Here is a 24026-nt window from a genome sequence, read left to right as displayed (position 1 = left end):
AGGGACAGCAGCAGCAAGAAAAACCTTTCCCTCTTAATGTACGAAACAGAGAGCGTCAAACAAACAAGAGAAAGAGAAATCGGGGCAGGGGTTGCAAAGTGGTTTGTAGAGGAAGCACCAAGGGTAGTTATGCCAAAGCAGCTTAAAGAGTGCAGCCTTTATTTTAATTATTTACTTAGTGTTATTTCTGTTTTGTTGTTTTACTTGTTTTTTCCTGTTTTGTAAAGCTGCTGTATGGGCACTTGTCCTTGGACAATATTCAACTTTTAAAAGTCTGACACTGATAAATGAATAAAAATCAAAACTTGGGTATTATATTCATGTTTTTTATCATAAAACTGCAATACATACCAGTATATCACAAAAAGGTATTTGAATTTAAACTGCCATCACTGTTTCACATAATCAAATATAAGAATATTGCAAGATTAAATGGGTAACATACCTAGATTGTACCATACATCCATCTCTCCACTGAGAGTGCGAACCTCGATGATGGTCTGGCCCAGGAAATCATCTGACTCGCGCTTGAAATGTTGCTTCACCCGTGATTTGATGTCATCGTCCTCATCCCACACACGCACCTTGATGCGGTCGGTAGCATTATGACATTCACTGTAAGTCAAAGGAAGATTACGTCAGTTACAAAAAAAAAAAAAAAAAATCACAGTAACATAAACAGCAATTGCAGCAATGGCACATTCAGTGACAGCTCATCAGGTTGGGGTATTCAGCAGAGCAGAAGGGCAGTCAAATGCACAATTGAAGCATAAATATAAGTTCAAACACGCATACTTCTTGAGTCTTCTCTACATGGCATATGGAGAACAATTCTTGCCTGGACTCAAATAAGAATATTAGTTTTTTGTGAGTAGTTGTGTTTCAGTGAGTGTGCATGCCTAGCATGTCCATAATTCTGGAGAAGGGCTCTTTGCCTGGCAGGAATATTTACCCCAAGACATTGCATGACCTTTATTTTGCATCTCTATTTTTACTCTCTCTCCCAATGCCTGCTAAAATTATCAGAGAAGAGCTGTACATTTCACCAGAACCACTGTTAAGCATTCATAGCAGGGATTATTTAATTGTGAGTTATAAGTTCCAGTGTAAAATACCCATCACTTTTGGTCCTCCTTGCATATGTGGAGTTGCCAGAAGCGTCACAATAATGCCACTGATAAACAGAACAGAGTCAACCAAAGCACTTCTGGGGTCAAACTGTTCTCTGGAATTAAAACCCAGAGATTACATTTTGTTCTAATGACATCTTGTATGTGACGGCCAGAGATAAAACAGTTCTGCAGTATTTTTTTTTTAACTCATCCCTTTCTGGGGAAAGAAGTTGCTGCCTCTGCCACACTAGTCTGGGACTTTGCTCTCTGCCAAGTACACAGTAATGTATTGCTCGATTAATCTGCATCCCTGTAGTAATGGAAAAGAGTTTTATTAAAGCCACAACTGGAGTCTCATTACAGGTGTGGAGCCTTGTCTCTGACACACACACACACACACACACACACACACACACACACACACACACACACACACACACACACACACACACACACACACACACACACACACACAAATATTCAGAAAATCTCAGCAGGACACAAGTACACACACATGCTAAGAAGTTACAAAAGTATTTTTAATATCTTGTACACTAAGCAGTCCTCATAGAAGAATTAAAAAATATTTTGACTTTACACAGCAGGAAAAAAAATGCTGGAAAACTCAGAGTTGGCATAAATGAAAAAAGAAAAAAGAAAAAAATAAAGCCATTAGCTGCTCTTTCTGTTTGAACTCAACATCACAAACCCCCTCTGATACTTTAATGGTACCCCATCTACACACGGTTAAACAGAAAAAAGGAAAAAATAGAAGCATAATGGTTTGCTGAAGCTCTGTGGGCTGGGGCCATACTTGTGTCAAATTATAGGTCCACATAATTTTTCTATTAGTTTTAATACATAGCCCAAATAGTTGACCTTTAAATGCATAATGAGTATTTACAAATCAGTTTTACCTAAAACTGTATCGTAGATACCTTTGCTGTTATTACCTTCACTGTTCTGAGGCAGGAAGCCATCTATCTGGTGCTCGAGGCATAGCACAACAGCTAAAAACTACTGACAAGTACTGATTTTAAGCTTTGCAGCTACTAAGTGAAAAGCACACTTTCCTTTTTAAATTTAACTGTTTTCAGTCCTGGTACTGATCCCCAAAGAAAAGTTTATTAAGGTAAAGATGGCAAGCTTCCCACAGGGTTCATAAAGGATCCAGATATCCATATTTTTTAAGCTATTCATTTGGGAATAAAGTAATGTTCAAAGTAGTTTCCTGAAAGCTTGTTTAAACTTTTTATTACAATCTGCTTATTTTCAGATTACAGATATAACAGCTACACTTTTATTTATGGGACCATAATTAAGAATATAAACAAAAAATTGATTTAGAGGAAGAGGGGTGAGCATAGGGGTGAAATAAGACTACACTTATGACAACAAAATGCATTTCATTTTGACTTCCACATGACTATCTGTCATTATAGAACTATGTCAGACCTACAGGAAATGCCCTTTTTGAGTATCCTGTTTAAACAATTCAAGTTTTAAAGCTCTAATTTCCACCCATTTTCTTAAACAATTGTCTATTTCAGGGTCACGAGGGTCCTCATGGGGTGAAAGGCAGGGTACATCATGGACAGGCCCCCAGTCTATCACAGGGCAAACTCTAATGTGCAGTAGATACATTAAAAATAAACAGTGGCATTGAGGGTACACTGAGTGGTAAATATAAACAAAGAATGTTACATGATTAAGAATTTTTTGCCAGGATTTTTCTTTTTTTTGCAGTAATAGTGATGCTTTTTGCTGTAATAATGTCTTTTTATGCTCTCTGCTCCTGTTCCATTGGAGGTGGCCTGCTATCAGTCGATTTTGGGCAGAACAAGAGTTCACTGTTTCAAGTGATGGTACTCATGTCATCTTTTATGGAATATGAAAGAAAACCTGGGTTAACAGCCAAAGTTGATAACCACTGTTCTGATGCCTATTGTCTCTGCTTGAGGTTTTAAGCCAAGCCAGCTAAGGTAAAGACTCTGGCTATCCCAGATTTGCTTCATGTGATCTATGAGAATAGACTACTTTCACAACAAGCTTGATCAGCAAAGTGGAAAAAAATGATGTCGCATACAATTAAAGCAGTAAAGCTTTTCATTTTCTTTCATTTCATGACCTGAGTTCTTAATGAATGCCTGTGGTGCAGCTGTGTATGAAATGTTATAACAGAGCTATTAAGTAAGAGTCAGTAATAAAAAAAGGAGGGCTTGTTAAGATGTCTTAAGATTTCCCTTGAACAGATCATTCTAAATCTTACTCGGGATTATCTAGTCAATCAGAGGTCAAATTTATAGAGAGAACTTACAAGTTAAACTTCTCATCCCAGACTGGGTTCAGGTTTCCAAAGATGGTCTTCGTCCTGCGTTTGGTCTTGCCCACCTGGACAGTCACATAAGGGTCGCTGGAGCCCGTTTTATCCTTGGCCTGTAAACCCTGTGCACTCATGACTGGAGACAGGAGACAGCTGGAAATCAGTGGAGGGTCATTTAAGTACTACAAACTGCAAATATGACATGGTTTTGAAACTTTTACTTGTCTTGCTAAATGCTGTCTGGTGTAAATAACATTGGTTAAATATGGCCTCTTGAGCAAGACTGTATTTAAGATGGTGTTTCTAAAACAATTGATTAATTGAGCATATAGAATATATCATTCTTTCCTGCAAGTCTTTTAGGCACTGAGGACATGCTTCAGAGTCTGTCTGAAAAGCTGCACATTTCTCACATTTCAACTAATGTGCAGTACTTAAAAAAATACTTGTATTGCCTTCCTCAGCCTGCAACAGTCAGTGCAACAAAGCAGCTCTTTGGTTCCTTGACAACAGCCATTATTCATTGTTTTTTGTATGTGTTGTCTATGGATTATCCCTTCCTACATCCAGACTATATGAGGTTTCCACCTCTGTGTTTATGCCCACTGCTTGGTTTCAGAGGAAGCTCATTGATTCTGAATCTTACATTCACACACAGAGGAAGGCGCAGAGAAGGAGAGACAGTAGTATTTCACCATGCCATAAAAGGGAAAAAGGACACTGCAGCATTAAATATGCATAAGTGACAGTCTAAATAATTCAGGGTACACATATATCCTTCAGCTCAATGCTGACAGGAATTGGTGGGCAGAACAGAGGTTTGGGGAGCCATGGGCTGCATGCTTGCTCCAGGGGCACTCAAAATTCAATGCATCCTGTAGTAAAGGAAAAGTCTGAGACATATGTGACATAAGTGTAAAGGGGTCATATGTATGCTTAAGACAAAGTACTTGTTAAAACTACCCAATGGCAAATAAACCCTCTGCCCTCACACCTTTTTATATAAGAAGTCAATCCCAGAAATGGCTAGATATTTGATTTGAAGAAGTTATAACGAGGGTTTTAAATTCGCCACTCTCCTTGTTCAAGTTTTGCACAATTACTTCTGTACATTTCCCAAATAATAACAAATGTTCCACAAATCCTTCTGAGGGAAGATTGCCATAAAAGGGAGTGTCACTACCCTCATTTGAACAGTTTTAGTAAATTAGTTAACAAGCAAAAAACTGTGAAAATCAGCATTTTGCTTCATTTTGAATATATCCCTGTGTTAAACAGAATAAACCAGAGAGAAATTTTAACCCATAAATACTGTAAGTGCATCTGTTTTTAAAACTATTGAATCCTGTCTGTGAATCACATGTATCTGTGTGGGTTTAAATTTAAGTATACAAAAAAAAAAAAAAATCAGTGCAACCTAGTCTGCATTACTGCCTCTTATACACACTCGTGTGTAATAGTAAAAATAACTAAAAGGATTGCTAACTTTGGTGAGTATTTAATCATCTTGAAAACAAATTCATTTTTATCAGGTTCTTTAATAGAGAAATAAGATTATCTCATTACCATACTGCCTGCTTGACATATGCAGCAGCATGAAGATAAACTGTGTTTTTAGCATGAAGAACAGACTCAGAGGAGACTGAGTACACATTTGGCTGCATATCTCCCTCATAAGAAACAGTATCTCATAACATTGTTATGAGATAATCTAAGAAATATGGATAAAGGAGAAAAAATATACACTTTATCTTTATTGCATCTTTGTTTGACAGTGAGGTGCTCAGCACTTTCAAATGTAAAATTAGTTTATTGGTGATAAAGGTTCAAATTTGCTGTGCACATTCAGCAGATACAGAGCACCCCACGCTCACTGTCTGTCCTGCAGAGTCAATACCAGTCTGTTTTTATCTAATGACTGATAGACTAAATAAATAACAACTCAATGACTACATTCTAAAATGGAGTATTCAATAATCCCTCCGGAAAATTGGCCAAGGTAACCATGGGTCTTTGTCACATCTCTTTCACTCCTTTTTTCCTCCTTTTCTGCTCTTCCTCTGCCTGTTTTTCCCTACATCTTCATTTGTCACCTCACCCTCTCTGTTGCTATTTCTCTCTGCTGTATTGACACTGTGAGAAATGCAAGGTGGGCAATAAATGAGCTGGACCTGGCACAGTTGCCTAAGAGATGGATTGCTGTCCATGGTCACATTACAAATATAACTTTCTGACCTTCTTTCAGAAGCCTGTTAATGTACATGGAACAAATCTTTAAACCCAGCAATTACATTATAGTGTGTGTCCCAGATTCACTTTGCAGGATGATATAAACCTAAACATACAACCATAGTCATGACTAGAACTATCTTCAGCAAAGAATAGCAAGTCCTACAGCTACAACTTTTGCACAGCAGCTCTTTATGTTTCATGCCTATGGCTTTATAGTTTGTTTGGGGGGGCTGGTCTTGTTTGTGTGTGTGTGTGTGTGTTGCAACAAAGACAAGATACTGTAAACAGTGATACACAATACACAGCTGAGTTTATATAATCAAAGAGGGAAAGATAGCCATAATTAAATGTAAATATATAAATGTTTAGTTTAGCTGGTGAGTTTTGTTTCCTCTCACTCAGAGGGCCAATTAACAAAGGAAAAGAAAACATTGGTACATATTAATTTTGCCTTTAAGACACCAAAACAATAAAATATTCAGTGTACCATTATGTAGCCCAAGGAACTGATAATCCATCCCCTCAGTCCTGACCCTCATTCCCCTAACCCCCTAGCCCACCATCTCAGCTGAATAAACATTTTCCATCTAAATATGCAGTGAAATGCTGTCAAATGGCACTCCAGGGCAAGACATTTTTGACTGGCGTCTCTGAGAAAGCTTGAGGTGCTGCTTTTGGGGGTCTTATTTCCAAAGTATATTCTGCAAAGTTCTGTCAGTATAGCTGCGAGAGCGATTGGCACGGTAGTGAAAAAGACATACAGCTCTCTGTCAGCTGTTCAACTATAATAATAAGTCATTATGGCCTCTTTTTTACAACCTCTCAGATGTATATATTGTGCCATCATTTAACATTTGGCAAGCATCATGGCAAACCTGATAAAGTCTCCCACCACTCAACTTTTTACTTGTTTTTATTGGAGCTGGATAAATAAAACCAAGCATTATCAAAAATACATAACTTCCTTCTTTGGTACATGAATAAAGTAGATAATAGATGAACACCAGAATCTGTGTCTTACTTTCTCAACCATCTATAAGACGACCAGAAAAATCCTTTATTATACTAACTCCAGTAATAACCCTCATGGTATTATCGGCAAATTATCTCTCCCCAAACTATCAGATCAATTTCTATTTCTGTAGACGATTAAATGTGAATTTCTGCTTGTGGTCTTGTGTCAGAGATTATTAATGAGTTGACACTAATTAGAATGGCACTGCTTGTCAATGGAGACGGCCTGTGACAGTTTTGTTGATTTGGTATTGGCGTAAATGGTTTAAATATCATGGTGCAAAGGTCAAGGGTCACACACAGTAGTACTGGAACAGAAGAAACTATCATCAATAATCGGCTAACTGACGATCAATTTGTAAATGAGAGTTAAAAACTCCATATCAGTGCTGACATGGAATGAGTCATTTTTCAAATTTTAGTGGATGATGAGCTTTGTGGTACAATCAGAAATTGGGCTAACCTGTTATGCTGATTTTGGCAGACCACTTGGAAGTCCCATCTAACACAGCCTGCTTGGCTATCTTCAGATGGCTGGTGAATTCCTCTTTGGAGATGTGGAACATCTCCTGGATCACTTCAAACACTTCAGGGCGGTTCTTCTCCCTTATCTTCATGCGCTCCTTCATAGCCATAATGATATTCTGGGTCTTATCTTCTGCCCCGTGCTTGGAGCTCTTCTCAACTGCCCCTGAAAAGAGTTTAGGCTCTTTAGACTGAATGCTGGATATAGAAATATTAAGCACTTTTCTTCCCACCTTATTTTCTGCATTGACTAAGCTTAGATAATGCTACAGTCACACTAGGGAAAACAGCGGTTGGAGACTGTGGCGTGACCAAAATTATTGCAATCGTGTGCAATGAACTTGCAATTTCTTTGCTTTTGAAATGGTTGCTTTGAAGACAGGGACCAGGTTAGGGACCATTAAAAATCAGCTGACATGTTTAAAGCAACTTTGGTTTGTCAAGATGCCGTTAAAATGACAATAAGACGGAATAAGTCTGCTCTCAGCTTGCGATTGAATGGGGTCAAGTTGGCAATTAGATGCAATCTGTTTGTGATAAGACAGCGATTAACTGTAATAAATCAGCGAAAATCGCAAATCTTTTCTTCCACAAATAGCAACATAGTTGCTGCAAGACGGCAATTTAACTGCAAATTGACATAGGCATCCTCGCTTTTATATAGGATTATAACCAGAATACAACCAGTTGAGCTGAGTGCCCTACTGCAGAAACATGTCATAGATGAGTTCTGTTCATTGGCTCAGATAGATTGCAAAGTGTTGGCAATATATCAGAATTTATAAATTAGACAGAAATTATTTGCAAACTTCACCAATCGGTCCAAAAGTGATTGCAGTCATGTTTCCTTCCAAAGACTTACCTGTGGAATCACCTAATGATCAAAAGTGATTGAGAGCTGGTCGCCCCAACTACTAAAAATTACTAAAAAACTCAATGTAATCACTGAGCAACCACCAATTTTTCCTAGTCACAAGGATGTTGCCGTCTTATTTTTACTCAACTGTGACTGAGCCATTACCTTGTTCTCTAAAATCAGCATCTCTAAGTGAGTTTGTATATGAGTGTTTTTATGATTCTGAGCATGTGTGGCAAAGAAAAATCTGTAATTTATGCAATAACGATGTGTGTGCATCAGGGTTATTATAGTTAACGAAAACGAACGAAATAACGAAAACTGAAATTGAAAAAACATTGTCGTTAACTGAAATAAATAAAAACTAAAATTAAAAGGAAGAAACGATAACTAACTAAAACTGAATTGTGAGTTTACAAAACTAACTAAAACTAACTGAAATTATAGATATTGTTATTTTTTCAAAAGTCTTGTGGATTGATATGAAATCATTTTTTTCCTCTCTCCGAGTTTAAGCTCGGAACGCCGTCGGGCAAATGGGTGCGCATGTGCGTGCGTGCGCACACCGCGCTGCTCCTCAGAGAGTCCCATGTGGAGTGTTTTTTTTTTTTTTTTTACTATGATAGCACAGATAGCAGCGAGTGTCTTGTTGTGGATGATGTTGTGGATGATGTACGGAACACTTCTTAGTCAGGAAAAAAACACCAACATCAAAGTAGACCTGAGAAGCGCACACAAGGCAGCTACGGAAACCGCTCTCATCCTACAAGGCAACCCGGCCTGCACCTCCAGAGAAACGTGACTACTCGTCGGGTCAACGCAGCCCACAATGTTGTGTTTAGTCCTTGTGCGTTTCCGGCTACTTAATCAGTCAGATAATAACAATCAGGACTAATAATCAAAGCATCAATATAAGGACTCACAAATGTCAGCAAATTCCTGGAGGGAGCTGCTGAAACTATGGGAATGGACGTGAAGGAATGAAGAAAGTGAAAAAACAGGGACAAATATGTTTGCACCCTAAAAACTGAGCACAAAGAGCGAGGACCAAAAAACCCCCAGCACACAACCACAAGGTAATTAACACACGCAATCCAGCCATACATGCATAAATGCGGACATGAGGTCGGACACTTCCGTAGGCTACATAGGCCGCAAACACCCTGCAAGTCTAATCAGCGAGCATCTAACCAAGCTAGCTCCAAAACAGAAGCAGCATCAGGTGGAGAGAACATCAGGATGCAGCTGGATTTGAGCTTTGACTCCTTCAAGGAGTTTGTTTTTGTCAAACACCACATGTAGCTGTTGTTAATCTGCTGCACTGAGGCTGAACTTTATTGGGAGTTTATTGTAGAATTTATCGAGTTTTGGAGTTCATATTGTTAGCAGTTTCTCCCTGTTGATGTTCATGTGTGTCCTTAATATTACACACATTTAGCATGTAGTTCTGCTGTCTGTGAACAGTTGGTTGCTGAATATATTTCTTTAAAGGGTATCTTTAAAGGGTACCTGATTAAGTATGAAAATACTAAAACTAATACTGAAACTAACTAAGCATAAAACCAAAAATAAAAACTAATAAAAACGAGCAAAACCACTCTGAAAACTAATTAAAACTAACTGAATTAGAGAAAAAAAAGTAAAAACTAACTAAAACTAAACTATAATGTAAAATCCAAAACTATTATAACCCTGGTGTGCATGTGTGTGTGTGTGTGTGTATTTTATGTGTCCGCAAGACAAAAGAGGAAGTTGTAGTGGTTAATTTTCTATATCTGATCACAGTATCACACTGCATATCAGCAGTGTATTCATAAATGCAGATTGAATGTGATAAAGATGAATCACAGTTTGATCTATAAAACACTGTTATGCTAGTATGAACGTGTTATAAAACATTGAGTTTTATAACAGGCGGGGTGTAGCTAATCCACTTAGAGTGAGTGAGCATTGCCATGAGGATCATCCTGAAGCTTCCATGACACATTGTTCAAATTAGTCTACATGGTCACAACAGGGCTGTTGCTGATTGAAAAACCTGACTGGAGATTGTAATGAGTGCCGGTGACTGACAGAGCAGCGTAAATGCACCGTGTAGCTATGAGTACAAGGACATATGTACAAACCCTTTTAACAGCATTCACTCATACTGTAGGTCTTTCAGCATATTGGTTATATTTATAAAAACTGGAGTTAGAAAATAATTAAAAATAATGTCTGCACGGACCAGATTTGCAGAATATGGATTTGGATGCTGCACACTGTAATAACTACTTACTGTTTATTAGCCAAAAAACAACTGCTTCATGTTGATTACAAATATACACTCAACAGACATCCATGAGCCACTATGCTGAAACTACCGTGCTACATTACCTTAATGAATTATTGGACGTAAAATACAAATCAGCTTAGTGTCAGTGTATCAGTGTATAAATGAATGTACTTCCTTACTTTGTAAACAATCTGCATTGAGCAGGTCCTGGCACTTCTCATGGCACTTAACGCCACACTCAGAGCAGCGCATGCCCTGCCGGGCGATGCCCCACAGCAGACCTTCACACTCATGGCAGTAGGTCGGTGCAGTCGCTGTCCACACCTCAAAATTATGGGGTGTTGTGGATGAAATTGGGTAGATCAATGCCTGCAGAGTTTTCTTGAAGACATGTAGTTTCTGAAAGAAATAAATGGCATTAAGAATATCTGAGAAATAATAATAAGGTACAAAGAATGATGGAAAAGATGTGAGGCTGAGAGGAACAAAAGAGATGCCGCTGATGTTGTTAAACTCTTGTGGCACTACAGGACCGAGAAAATGAGATTTCATAACAACTTCAGAAGTTAATAAAAACAAGTTTGTACTTAAATTGCTTTTCAGGTGTTCCATACAACTTTAGATCAGCACTCAAACAGAGTAATACTTTTGTGGCTGCTGCTGTGGGAACACAACTGCCTGAAATCATAACAAAATTTTAGTTGAAATGTAGAAGTTTAACAGTAACGTAACCTCAGTGGGTTTGATTCAAAGTCAGGCAAATTCAAGGCTGGCTGAAATTTACAACACACGTCTGCATTAATCATGGCAATTATATAACTTGACTAAAGAGCACTCTCATTTGGCACTGCAGCATTTTCAAGTTTCTTTTTCTTAGAGAAAAAGTTCCTTGCCTTATTACCTTATTATCAATGGACAGGTCAGCTATAATAAATCAGCCTTACATCTCATTAAGCTTAGATTAACAGCATCCTTAGCCCACAAGCTTTGTTTCCATTGACTTTTTTTTTTTTACTGGCTGAAGTGTTTCTAAACCACATACTAAATTCTACAGGACACCTGTCTGGACTGATTGCTGTGTAACAGAAACCTCTTCAAATTGAATGCTTTACTGCAGGAGCCTTGCTATCCACAAGGACTAGAAACCTGGCAAGGCCTTGCCAATTTTTGAAAGCAGAATCAATGGATGCTGTAAATAAGGTTCTTAAAAGTGAGCATTATCCAGATTGAGAGGGAGAGAGAGAGAGAGAGAGCGAGAGAGAGAGAGAGAAAGAGTATGAGATGTATTGCAGTTAAATAAATCTTCAAGAGGTACTTGTTCACCACCTCTACTGATCTCTACTCCTCACCCCTTCTTCTCCACCCCTCCCTCTGCTGTCAGCCTCCAGCATGTTGACAATGTGCTTTAACACCTGAATGGTAGCTCTGCACTTTACCGAGACTGCTGCACTGAACTGCTGACACACATCCAGCCGGAAGTATACACACACACACACAGACACGCACACACACTTGCTGAGATGATTAAATGACACCAGATGACAGGACAACACGGCTATCTAACATTGTGAAACTTTGCTGATACAACACAGAGGCTGCTGAACCCTGGAAGACCTCAAATGAAACACAGTTGGAGACAGAGAGATTTCCTTTTTAATCTGAGGATGATGAGATGAAGCAGATGTCTGAGATTTATCCACAACCTACACAGAAGCTCCACCAGGGCCGCACCCAGAAGGCTGCTCGTCACTAAATTGAACCGTCTAATACCGACAGAGCCATCAGGAAACGACTGAATCAAAATTTCTTTCAGAGACATCACATTATCAGTTTTTTCTCAGTGAATTGACTCGGCTGGTAAATAATTTATTTATTTTTCTACTTTAACCACCAAGCAAATGCTATGAGTAGCACTGGGAATGTGCAAAACCCAGTTTGTAAATGTATGTTTCTTTGGCCATTACATTACTGTTTGCACTATCACACTCATTTCCCATTTCCCTTCCTCTGGTGTCTCCTCACTCTTATTCCTGACACCACACATCACACTGTGCAGCAGATGTGAACAGAGTGCCGCATGTGTGAGTCCCATGTGTTAAACTGTGAGGTAACCCTGGTGATTTTGTGCAAGACACTACTAGAATTGATTGACAGCTGCAGCCTGTGCCCGAGAGCAACATGACAGAGAGGAATCTAATCTCTCCTCCTCCTTTCACCCCTCCTTTTCAATTTCACCACCTATTGTCCTTGTCAACCACTTCATTGACGCAGCCATCCTGCGCATGCCGTTCCAACCTTCTACATTTCTAATCTTTTTTACTTACTACTCTTCTGTCTCAGCTCTAACAAGGCTTTTTTTTTTTTTTAAACACATGATTTAGGAATAAAATTTAAACAAGTGCAAGAATTTAAACTCAATCTAATGAGTTTCAGTCAGGGTAGATTTGAAAAACTGCATAAAGTTACTTGGGTCGAAGCACCAGCAGGCATTATAAAATCAATATAGCATATTTTGCTGCTAACGACCTCCCTGATTATATCTGAACTGACTTAACGCAACACATCACATCTTATTTCCAGATACTCCTTGAAACATGTCAGATCGTAGCTTCCTTCTTCCTTTGTAAAAGTCTCTGCCCTGTCTCAGCAGGTAAGCATGGTCTCACTTTATGTTGACAGTCACTGTTAAAAGGCTCGGGTGCCGAGATCACATGCAGCTTAGAACATTGAGTGGACACGCAGGCAGTTAGCCGGCCCACACATAATGTTCCTTTCTGCTCTAAAAAGCAGATGCATGGGAAACACAACCCAGAAAGAAATAGGGTAGCGAGAGGGAAGTCTATATGTTATTAAAATAAAATGAGTCAAAGTAAACTGCATTAAATTAAAAAAGAAACGCTGGAAGGGGTAGTCCAGAGAAACAACGAGAGGATGGAAGAAGTAAATGCTCTAAATAGACTGAAACATTTCTCCAGGGAGGGCAGATTGTTCACCATGGCTGCTTGTGCAGTGACACCAGGGCCAGGGGGTCAAAATGACAAATTACTCTTTGCCCTGATCTTCTCTCATTCTCTCCTAATTCCTGTCAATTTCTCACCCTTCCTTTACTTGTCCATTCTCTTCTATTTCCCTAACTCCTCAACACTGTTAAACGGCATATGGTTGTTTACTGAGTGCTCTCAGAGTTCTCACAGGGAAGCACTCTCGTGGACTTAATGCAGCAGATAAAACTCTGACATCTGCTTGTCCTACTTACCAAGACCACACAATCTACAGCTCTGCTCAGAAGTCAGCTCCCTCTGACCAATACTAAACCTAGTTTGGTCCTAATCAGAATACTGGACATCTACTCCTAATGTTCAAATCTTGACACCATAGCACGAAGTTATTCAAGAATCACCTCTCTCTGTACACTAATTAACATCCTGCATCATTCACATCATTTCTCCCCCATCTAGGTCATGAGTTGCTCATCCCTAAAGCTCCATTTAAAAAATCCATGGTTATTAATAAGCAATCAAGACCCTGTCACTATAGGGAAACTGGGCATGTGGACCAAGTGGACCAAGTCGAGCATGTGAAACATATGAGAATGTACACAATCAGTGTGCACAAATTGAGGGCTGTATTGAGGGTCTTTTGAAAAGATGAAATCTTTGAGCAATATGTACAGAGCGCATTTGAATCCAATAATCTTGTAGGCTTAGACATCCCCTTGTTGCATATCAGTGGATGTGAAATTGTCTGCTTGTTTGTCTTGCTAAGAAGCTGCTTTCTCCTGCTGTTTGCCTCCTGTTACGCCGTCTTCCCTCTGGGAGGTAAGAATTGCAATCCATTAATGCAAAGAGAGCTTTAGAGGTCAACACAAAAGTGTCTCATACCATCGACCAAGACATTCTGCCCTTTCTTCCTATCTCAGTCATCCTCAGTATGCAGAGCTCATTATTAATTGTCAAAATAAAATGATAGGGCCACTGCTTAATTTCTGAGCTTAGGCAAATTGTCTAATGGAAAGAGGGCATCAGCAATACAGAACAGCTGGTCACAAACACCAATTTATTAGACTGCTGCATCTATTTTTGACAGATAGACCAGCAGACAGACAGAGCACAGTATGCTGTATGTACATGTAAGAGATAAAGCAGCTTACTAATGGAATCCACACATTTTGGAACTCTATGTTCCTGGCAACATGATCCTGCACCTTGACGTGCAGTAGGTGCGGCACACAGCACAGCTCTAAAACTTTGTAAGTGTTCCAAATACAGCTCCCCAAATATAATGAGAAGATGGGTCCAGCACCTCTTGTCCCTGTAGAGCCCTCCATATTCCATTAAGAGTACACAGTGACCGCACACCACAATAACCACATAATGACTTCCGTGTACTCACCAGTTCCTCGTTATTTAGGGTGGACCGGTTCACCAGAGCGAACGAGATGCCTGCCTTTCGAGCAGTTAGAGTCTGATAAAAGAAAAAGAAGAGAGAGATGGAAAAAAGGGATGAGTTCACCAACCCATTTTACCTAGCTGGACTTTTATGCATTAACATTATAAGCAATATTTTTAGGCATAGAATGTTACGGAACAAAGAAAGCAAACTTACCAAAGCCTGTAATATCCAAGAGGTCATGAATAAAGAATGAAAGAAATATAGAAACTGAATTAGAGCAGGAGGGTGAACACTGAAAGCACAAACAGCAGAGGAACTGAATTTATAATCCATAGTGAGTGCATAGGTGCTTCAACTGCCATGCAGGACTGCTGCTGCTGCTGCTGCTGCTGCTGCTTAGGGCACAGAGCTCTAGAAAGATTCAACTATTTATCAAGAGAGATTAAACAGCCGTTTGCATGATTCTTTATCCATTCATGCACTGGAAGTTACTAAACTGCAGTCATGCTTGACATTTATATTCAGTTTTCTGTTGGATGAAGCTTTGATCATATTTTCTGCTGTCTGCTCTGCACATTAGTTTGACACAAACAGAGAAACACATGACACACACGCACTCATATATGAGTGAAGCCAGCTGTACTGCACAACACCAACTCACACTCAGGCACACGTACGCACACATCTGCCCAGACAGTCACAAACTTACTCGAACAGAAACCAATGCACACCCACACACGGCACTCTCACAAACACTGACAGGGAACACGCACGCACATTCACACTAATACACACATTTACGTAAATTAGCTGTCATATTAATATCCACTGAGTTTGGGTGAGCAGAGACTGATAAACATTTATCCCATACTGAGGAAAATTACGTAACAGAGGAATGCAGACATGGACAGCTGACAATATTGGATCAGTCTTTACCACGACCCTCTTGTCTGTACAGCCCAGCTATGGTAAAGATCCATGGAAGCCATGGAAAATGTAGGAAGGAACGTGACCTCTACATGAACTGTGAGTGTTGATGTAAGTTTATCATCATGCACCAGCACTGCTGAGGTTGCTGCGGGCAATACAATAAGACCTTGCATCCAGATGTTATCTATTCAGCTACAATATAGCATTCAGTGCTTTGTGAATCGATCTTCAACTTTTGTTGTTGTTGTTCTTTATGTTTTTGCATCCCGCCGTAATGTGGGGGAGCTCTGCTGTCCATTCCAATCAAACGCTGTTGCTGCCCTGAAGCAATCGCACAGCAAAGTGGGGACATCGACAAAGGAGAGGCAATGAAAGGGGACCAATTAGTTTGCTGACTACTGACTTCATCCCATGTGTAAAAGGCTTGCTCAGTGTCACTTTTACATGATTTAAAAGCCTCACACAGTTAAATCAGAAGTCAATGAAGTCTTTCGGATATATTTTTGGGTTGAGTTGTCATCATTTCAAGTTAAATGCAATTTTTCCATACCTGCCGAGCAACAAAAAACAGCAAGAAAAATGGCGAGCATCGGCGAGGCTGAAATCTGACAACTCACTGAAAAATATTACCCATAGCTGTTATGGGTCTTTGTAGGAATGGCAAATATACATCAAAATCCAAAAAAAAAAAAAAAAAATTTAAAACGACAACCCATACTTACCAAGACATTGTTGGTTATTAATTTCATGAGAGATATGGACAAATACAGCATCAACTCATGTTGTTCACCGTGATATAAACATTCATCAGCATCTATGTGCATGACATCAAGTTGCATCATCATTTCCATAGAACTCATTTTGTAATATTTCAAAATAAAATCAATCAAGGAAGGGCATATTATTTAAAGAGTATACTAAGCAGTTTGTTTTAAGATTTATTTTGAGCCAATATTTGTATGGTTTTGGCTAAGAACATGAAGATGAGACACAAACATAAGACAGACATACTGTGCAGTACATAGTGGACAAACAATTATAAACACGCATGAATATTTCTGGCATCACAACAGACTGTTGTCTTTCAGACAGACTAACCATGTGGCACAGTGCTAAAGTGGACTTGTTTGCAACATGCCTCTCTGCGGGATATGTTATGACACATTATGTTGCAATAAAACCAAATGGTGGATCATCATAGTGATGCAGTATCTTAAACACTCTCTCCAGGCGAATTAATCAAGCAACAGAGTTATGGCTAAGGTTACATTTAAAATTCCCACAAGGCAGTGCTCTAAACAGAATAGCCAGAGACTTAGGTGTTTGCTTTTATTACCAATCACCTCCTTATTGGCTTAATTTAACCACCACAAATGTTAAGCTGGCACCTAAATTTATTTTGAATAGAATGCCTTTATAGTATTTTTAATTATAACAATCATAAGCTATAAAAAACATAAAATACAAAACCTGACTAAGTTAGGTTTTAATGACATATTCTTGAAGGCTGTTATCTTACTACTAAGGACAGTATGGTGATAAACAAACACGCCACTTTAAAGCACTGTAACAATATTTTTGTCCACAGCAGGGGACCCTGGCTCATACTCACACAGAGCAGGATTCCACCACTGTGGTAAAACATGGGGTCACTTAGATAGAGTTGACATAAATCACACATAACCTTGTTGAGGCAGATGACTCACCAGGTCTCGGACAAGAGGCACTGTCCTCTTGCGGCGTAAATCTGGCATGCTGTCAATACCATAAAGAATACTGCCAGCTCTGGAGAAGCAGACAGATTTAAGGTGTATTAATATCATAATAATGCCATGCTGTGGGAGACATTACTACAGTGAAAGGGGGGCCTTGATTTACACAGCTGGCAAACCCCATGGATCATGCCTCCTTCCTAACTTGGCTTACCCCCTTCCACTTTGCTTGTTGTGAACAAACATTAGTAATAAAACCCCCTGCTGTACCCACAGACCTCCCCTCCTCCATGTTATCTTTTTTTTTTCAGAATATATCAGCAGTGATGCCTATTATTAATATATATCACACCTGTTACAACTATTATTTATATACTATGAAAATAAGTGTGAGACTCATTCAACATTGAGGGTCCACTGTACCAAAATCTATGTAAACTTGCTCTGCACCTCAAAAACGGGAACTTTAAGAGCTTTAGCCTGGTTACAACCCTTCAGCTCCAGTCACCTTGCTCTCTCTATCTTTCAACTCCCTTGTGCTCGCTACTTCCCCACCAGTCTTGGTCCTTTCCCATGAGGCTCTCAGTGGCATCACCTCAACTGTCACTCAAAGACTCTACAATGACCTCAATGTAACATCAAGGCCCCAATGCCTCCGCACAGATAAAGCTCCGCAAGCTTTTCTGTCAGCCCTCTCAACGACATCAGCGACTTGACCCTAAAGATACACAGCGTGACAAACTGCACAGTCCTTTGCCTCATTCGAGAGACCCAGGCTTTCACTAACTTAATGCACAGTCTATCCTGCAGATTGCTGCACTGTCATGGCTGGTGATTAGGTTAGGTTAACTGAGGCTAAATATGATAGTTTATGAATTATATATATCCCAAAAGCTGGGTTCACATGCTTGCAAGAAAAAAAATATTAATTAGCATTTCTTAATAATAAGCTTACCTAATAGATGGCATACATAAATGTTGTGAAGTCGTCAATCATTAGATATTAATTTTCTCCAAAGTCCTTCCAGCAATCTTGAAAGACCTCTGGGTACTTTTGAAGCATTATCTAAATTAAGTTTTATTTCAGTGGTCACACGAAAATAAAAACTGCATGTATGGAATAACAAGAGAAATCTGATTTAAAAAAGAAAAAACTTTAATAGTTTGCAGACTTTGATCCCAAATAAGTTCTTTTCCACTGGAAGTTATATTTCTATCACCATCTTTGGTGTTGTGAAATTTTCCTACAGATTTTATTCAGGATTCTTTCAATTCCGTGTTTCTCTAATAACGGCTCAGTCTTCTCCCTATGGCATTTCACAAAATAGACAGCATGGTAGTTTAATTGAGGCTGTATGCCAGAGAAGTTGCATGCCTGTAGCTTTTTAGCTACAGGTGAGTTAGCATGAAGGCAGAAAACAGCACAGCAGCTCCGATTAGAGTAATTGTGAACCAATCAGATCAGTAAGTGAGCCACCACTCACCCCCCGGTCTGCAAGCCGAGCATTTTGGGATCCAAAACACTGCGAGGCTGCAGAGAGAAGAAACGGACAGTGTAAAACAAGAACTACAAAGAAAAAGCTCTCAAACAAGCACAAGGCAAATGGGAGACAATTTAAAACAGAAGAAATAAACACTATAACAAAAAGAACCTGGGAAAATAGGTACAATAGGAGGGCAATTCAGGACAAGATAAATGATACAGTGCAGGGAGGAGAGAGGAAAGCACCACAGGCAAAAGACCAAATTATTCCACATCAGTGTAGTTTGTGGGCTTGAGACTGAGAGTTTTGCCGCTCTCTGCGCTTCAGGCCACATTTCCCTATTGTGTAATGCTCCCTTCTAACTGACCAAACATCAAATTTGAAACATGTATCATTTTCTGAAAAAAAAAGAAAAAGACGAATAAAGAGATAACCAACACAAGGGCACATGCTGCATTATCTGTCATACCTACAAATAGTACTTTGATCTATCCACACAAAAAACAAACAAAAACACTCACAAATACACCCAGGTAGATGTTACACACACAGGTTATAAACTCCACATTCACAAAAACACACATGCACATGCAAGGAAATTGCAAGTGTCCAATTATCTGATGATAAACAATGGCTTAAAACCTGAGTGTCCAAAGCACTGGTGTCTGAAAGAAGGAAATGACAACAAGAACATTAAGAGTTAGAAAGGATCAACTCACTAGAAAATGCAAACACATACTTAGGACAATGATCTATTATTACCGCCAGATTACACAATTCTGTTTTGCCAAACTATTTATGCAAGAATGGAGAGAGAATCAACACTTCAAAGGCAATGGCTATGAACAGAGAAATACTAGCCTATACAGTAAAACCAGTACAAAAGAGATGGCTCCCAGCTAAAGGCTGTTCTGTAAAGATCATTCCCTGGACACAGAATATTATAAATAAATGCAGCATGAAAAAAAGATGCCTGTGATTGATAACATTGCCTGAGTTAACACTCACAGTTAGGAAGATATGGGACATTAGGTAAGCAGTTGGTATCATGTTGCTGTTTTAGAGACAAACTGCAAGCGGGCAAGCCCTTTAAATAAGTAAGACTGGAGAGGTGTAATTACTGTGCTATTGATCCATAGGTGATAAATGGCAGCATAAACATGATGTAATGTAAGCAAACAGAAAACAGCTGTTCACAAGAGAAAGATCAAATTGCCAACCTGATTAAAAACAAGGAACCTACTGTTGGTTTTCTTGTTACTGGATCATTAACAGAGAGAGAATTAAAAATAAGAGACCTGTTGGCCTATAGAGCCCAACTGTCAAACATTTTACTTGTATAATACGTAATGCATTGGAATGAAAACTAATTTGGCAGTAGGTCAACCATCATTAAGCTGATACTTAATTTTTTTTAAATTTTGTAAAAAAAAAAAAAAAAAAAGTAAAACCCTGAATTTTTGTCTACAATATTCTGTAGACATTTACCCAATGAATACTCATACTAAGTTTCAGAAAAATTTGCCATTTGCCAATAAATAAGGAAGTAGTGGCGGTTGATGTTAATCATTGATGTACAGTATTTCTTAAAGATTTTGAAAATTTGTGAAAAATCAAAAAAATCAAAAATCTGTCTGCAATATTTTGTTGATCGTTGCCCAATGAATATTCATGATAAGTTTCAGAAGAATAAGACAATAAGTAAGGGAGGAGCAGCAACTTGAATTAATGGAAAATTTCAAAAATTTGTAAAAGAAAGAAAATAAAAGTCAAAAATTGAAAATTGGTCTGGAACATTCTGTAGACCTTTGCTTAATGAATACTCATACCAAGTTTCAAAGAGTCGGCCTAGGAATAAGGGAGGAGTAGGGATTAAAGGTAAACATCAATGCACAGTATTTTCTCAAAATTTTTGAAAATTCATAAAAAAATCAAAAATCCCTCTCCCCTATTTTGTAGAGCTGTACCCAAAGAGCATTTGTGCCAAGTTTCAGAAGATTTTAAATATAAATGACCGAGAAGTAGCAAACAGTGCCTATCCAGACTGTATAGTGCTATTACTGTTTTATGATGAGTGATTATCATGGAAAGGTGGCTCATTTAAAAGCATTAAAAATGTATTTTGCTCCTGATTGGTATAAATTCTTGAAAAGGTTGATTTTGTACAGAAACATTTTTGGTACATCCATGATAATATACCGTCAGTGTGTCAGGTGATTCAAAAAGTGAACATAAGCAGAAAAAACTACAGACAAAGAGGAGCTAAGCTGCCAGCTGGTATGGACAGCGATCAACTAAGCTACTTTGTGCACAGCTATACAAGATAGAGCCATCTCCTCTCGCTGAATGTCTGCAGCTGCACTAGATAAAGCCACAGTGCAAAGATAGTCTGTAGGCTGCTGATATAAAGCTCATTTCACAGGTGCCTTAAAACTGTGGAACAAAAATGTAACTGATTGGTAGGAAACCTGTGTGTGTGTGTGTGTGTGTGTGTGTGTGTGTGTGTGTGTGTGTGTGTGTGTGTGTGTGTGTGTGTGTGTGTGTGTGTGTGTGTGTGTGTGTGTGTGTGTGTGCAAACAACAGCAGTAAATCCTGAATTACGGTCCTGGAACACATGGTCACACCATACATAGATCAGGGCTCTTTGGAGCAGAAAAGCTTCAGGTAGTATTCAGTCTTACCACGACTGATCAAAGCCCCTACACACCCAAGAACATGTCTTGTACTGCAGACACCAAGTATAGGTTTAAACTGGCATGTCTATGCATTTCTACAGATTTTTTTAAGCTTACGGTTCAATGACTAGGCCATGATCACAATCCAACACTCTGAGTGCATAAGATCATGAGGACATTTCCAAGAAGCTCATGAAAGACAGACAAAATCAAGATAATGTGGCACTGATCCTGTGACAGTCTCTCAAAGCCTTTCGTCTTGCTTTGAAGTTCAGGATTCACATATAAGTGTTAGACTGAAAAAAAATATAAATGAACAAATCCCAAATGCATATGGTTATTTAATGTGCTCTTAAGAGCTAAAGCCTAAAAGCTTTAGTTTTGTGGCAGGGAGTATTGATTAAATCTGACATTCACATTACTTAGATAACATCTGTGGCTGTATCACATTGCGTTTCCAATATACAGTATTGTGCTTTACTCCTAGAGCATGTATGCCTGGCTATCTTGTCTTCATCAACAGGTTATCGGCATTCTTAAATGGTTGTATATTGATGTTAGGCAACATTTTTGGTTTCAGTAGATCCACATAGCCCATATCACTTACAATCATCTTCCTGTGGGCTTCAATCCTGAGCTTATGTTCAATAATAACAGCTAATGCTTTAGTTACAATTTACATTTTGCTTCAGTATGAATTACAGTTTTTTTCTAATTGCCTGCAACAGATCAGAACACAGCTCATGGAGGTTTGGCAAATTCTGCACAGGTGTTTTTCAACCAAGGGCACCAATCAGAAGTGGGGTGACTTTTAAAAGGGGAAATGCGATTATAAAGGTCATGGCATGGCACCACCTCTCAACTCTTGAACCAAGTTTCATTTTTGACTAGAAAAAACCAAATGCACTAATGGCTAACTATTACTAACTTCAGACATTAAAAACAACATGCAAACCATTTCTGATTAAGTGTATAAATCATTTCAGCTACATTAGCAATACCATTTTACTATATTACACAAAATCTGTCTGTCTGTAAACTCCTCCTACATGACAGTTGAGCAATCAAACTCGGCATTTAGGTACCTCTTAGGCCATTGAGGATAATCTGTATCACATATTATGAATTCATCATGTTGCCTAGCAACGTCTACCAATGGGCTAAAATTATCAATTTGTAGTACATCCTATCACTTTAATGTCATGACAATAGCATCTAATTTATATCCACAGAAGTTGACTTATACATGCTATATTGTGATGTCATCACATTACTAACCTACCACCTAATCACAAACTACAATAATATTTATATAGTAAAACAGGACCTGAGATTTCCAGGTGACCCAGAAAAATTTAATGAAAATGTTTTATACAATCAGTCCCATATTTATTTATATAAACAAAATCTACTATCTTACTTTTTAATGTCATTAAGTATATTTTATGTAAGTCTCATTGAGATTTTCCAAGAGAGACCTGCCAAAGAGGGCAGCAAAAGTTACAACAAATAAAACACATAACAATCTAACAAATGACTATCAATCAACAATCTAACACATATATGCAAATTAACAATCTAACAAGTGACTATCAATCAACAATCTAACACATATATGCAAATTAAATGCAGTAACAGATCATTTCAAGAGTGATGTTAAAAGCAGTCACGTTGACCTATTTTCACATTTCCTCAAAATGGACTTAAACTTCCCCATCATAACCAGTTCTGACAATTTCAGCTCCTTTTGTAAATTATTCCAGGAAACAGGAGCAGCATATTTAAAAGCCTTTTTCTCCTAATTCCATTCTGACTCTGGGGACGAGCATTTGTATAACATTTTGAGAGTGAAGTCTATGATAGTTAAGACTCTTACACATATAGACACAGATAAGAAGGACCCAGCCCAAGTAGATGTTTCTAGATTAAAACTAACCAATGAGAATGTCTGCAGATATACAGAGATGGCCATTTAGCAGCAGCATACAAAGAACAGTTAAGAACACAATTTCCACAGCCACTAATAAAATGTAAAGCACAATGATAAACAGTAACCAATTTCTTTAGGTACTGACCAGGAGCATTCATGAAAAGCAAATCACCATAATCCAATAAAAGGTAAAAAAGTTGTGGAAATCAAATATTTCCTCACTTTAATTCCTAAAAAGAAGCTTAGTTTATATTTCAGTTTGGACACTAGCTTTCTGATGTGAGGTTTAAATGATAAATTATTATCTATAATGATACCTAAATACTTATAAGATGTGACCAATTCAATTTCTGCCCCTTGAATTGTTTTAATCTTAAGAAGCTTAGGCAACAACTCTGCCATTTGAGAATAATGTGAACTTGGATTTGTCTGCGTTTAACACCAATTTAAGCTGGGTTAAATGGGACTGGACAACATCAAAGGCAGACTGCAAGAATACAAACGTTTGTACTAATGAAGGAGATCAATGATAAATAATTGTGTCATCTGCATAAAGATAGAATGCA

At 38.4% G+C, this 24026-nt stretch overlaps 1 protein-coding gene across 2 annotated transcripts in view; it reads right to left on the bottom strand.

Annotated features, from left to right (window-relative positions):
- The window catches only part of unc13c (unc-13 homolog C (C. elegans)), a 118380-nt gene that overhangs the window by 76741 nt on the left and 17613 nt on the right, over nucleotides 1-24026 (bottom strand). For both annotated transcript variants that reach the window (XM_030720552.1, XM_030720543.1), the window contains exons 3-11: nucleotides 19498-19520; nucleotides 18856-18902; nucleotides 17366-17444; nucleotides 14943-14948; nucleotides 14730-14801; nucleotides 10517-10736; nucleotides 7145-7372; nucleotides 3430-3571; nucleotides 446-615 (exon numbers count right to left, since the gene is read on the bottom strand). In XM_030720552.1, the coding sequence (XP_030576412.1) occupies nucleotides 446-615; nucleotides 3430-3571; nucleotides 7145-7372; nucleotides 10517-10736; nucleotides 14730-14801; nucleotides 14943-14948; nucleotides 17366-17444; nucleotides 18856-18902; nucleotides 19498-19520 (987 nt within the window). The remainder of the gene's footprint in view (nucleotides 1-445; nucleotides 616-3429; nucleotides 3572-7144; nucleotides 7373-10516; nucleotides 10737-14729; nucleotides 14802-14942; nucleotides 14949-17365; nucleotides 17445-18855; nucleotides 18903-19497; nucleotides 19521-24026) is intronic.

This window comes from Archocentrus centrarchus, chromosome 3 (genome assembly GCF_007364275.1).
Source record: "Archocentrus centrarchus isolate MPI-CPG fArcCen1 chromosome 3, fArcCen1, whole genome shotgun sequence".
Lineage (NCBI taxonomy): Eukaryota > Metazoa > Chordata > Actinopteri > Cichliformes > Cichlidae > Archocentrus > Archocentrus centrarchus.
This window is presented reverse-complemented; position numbering and strand designations above follow the sequence as displayed.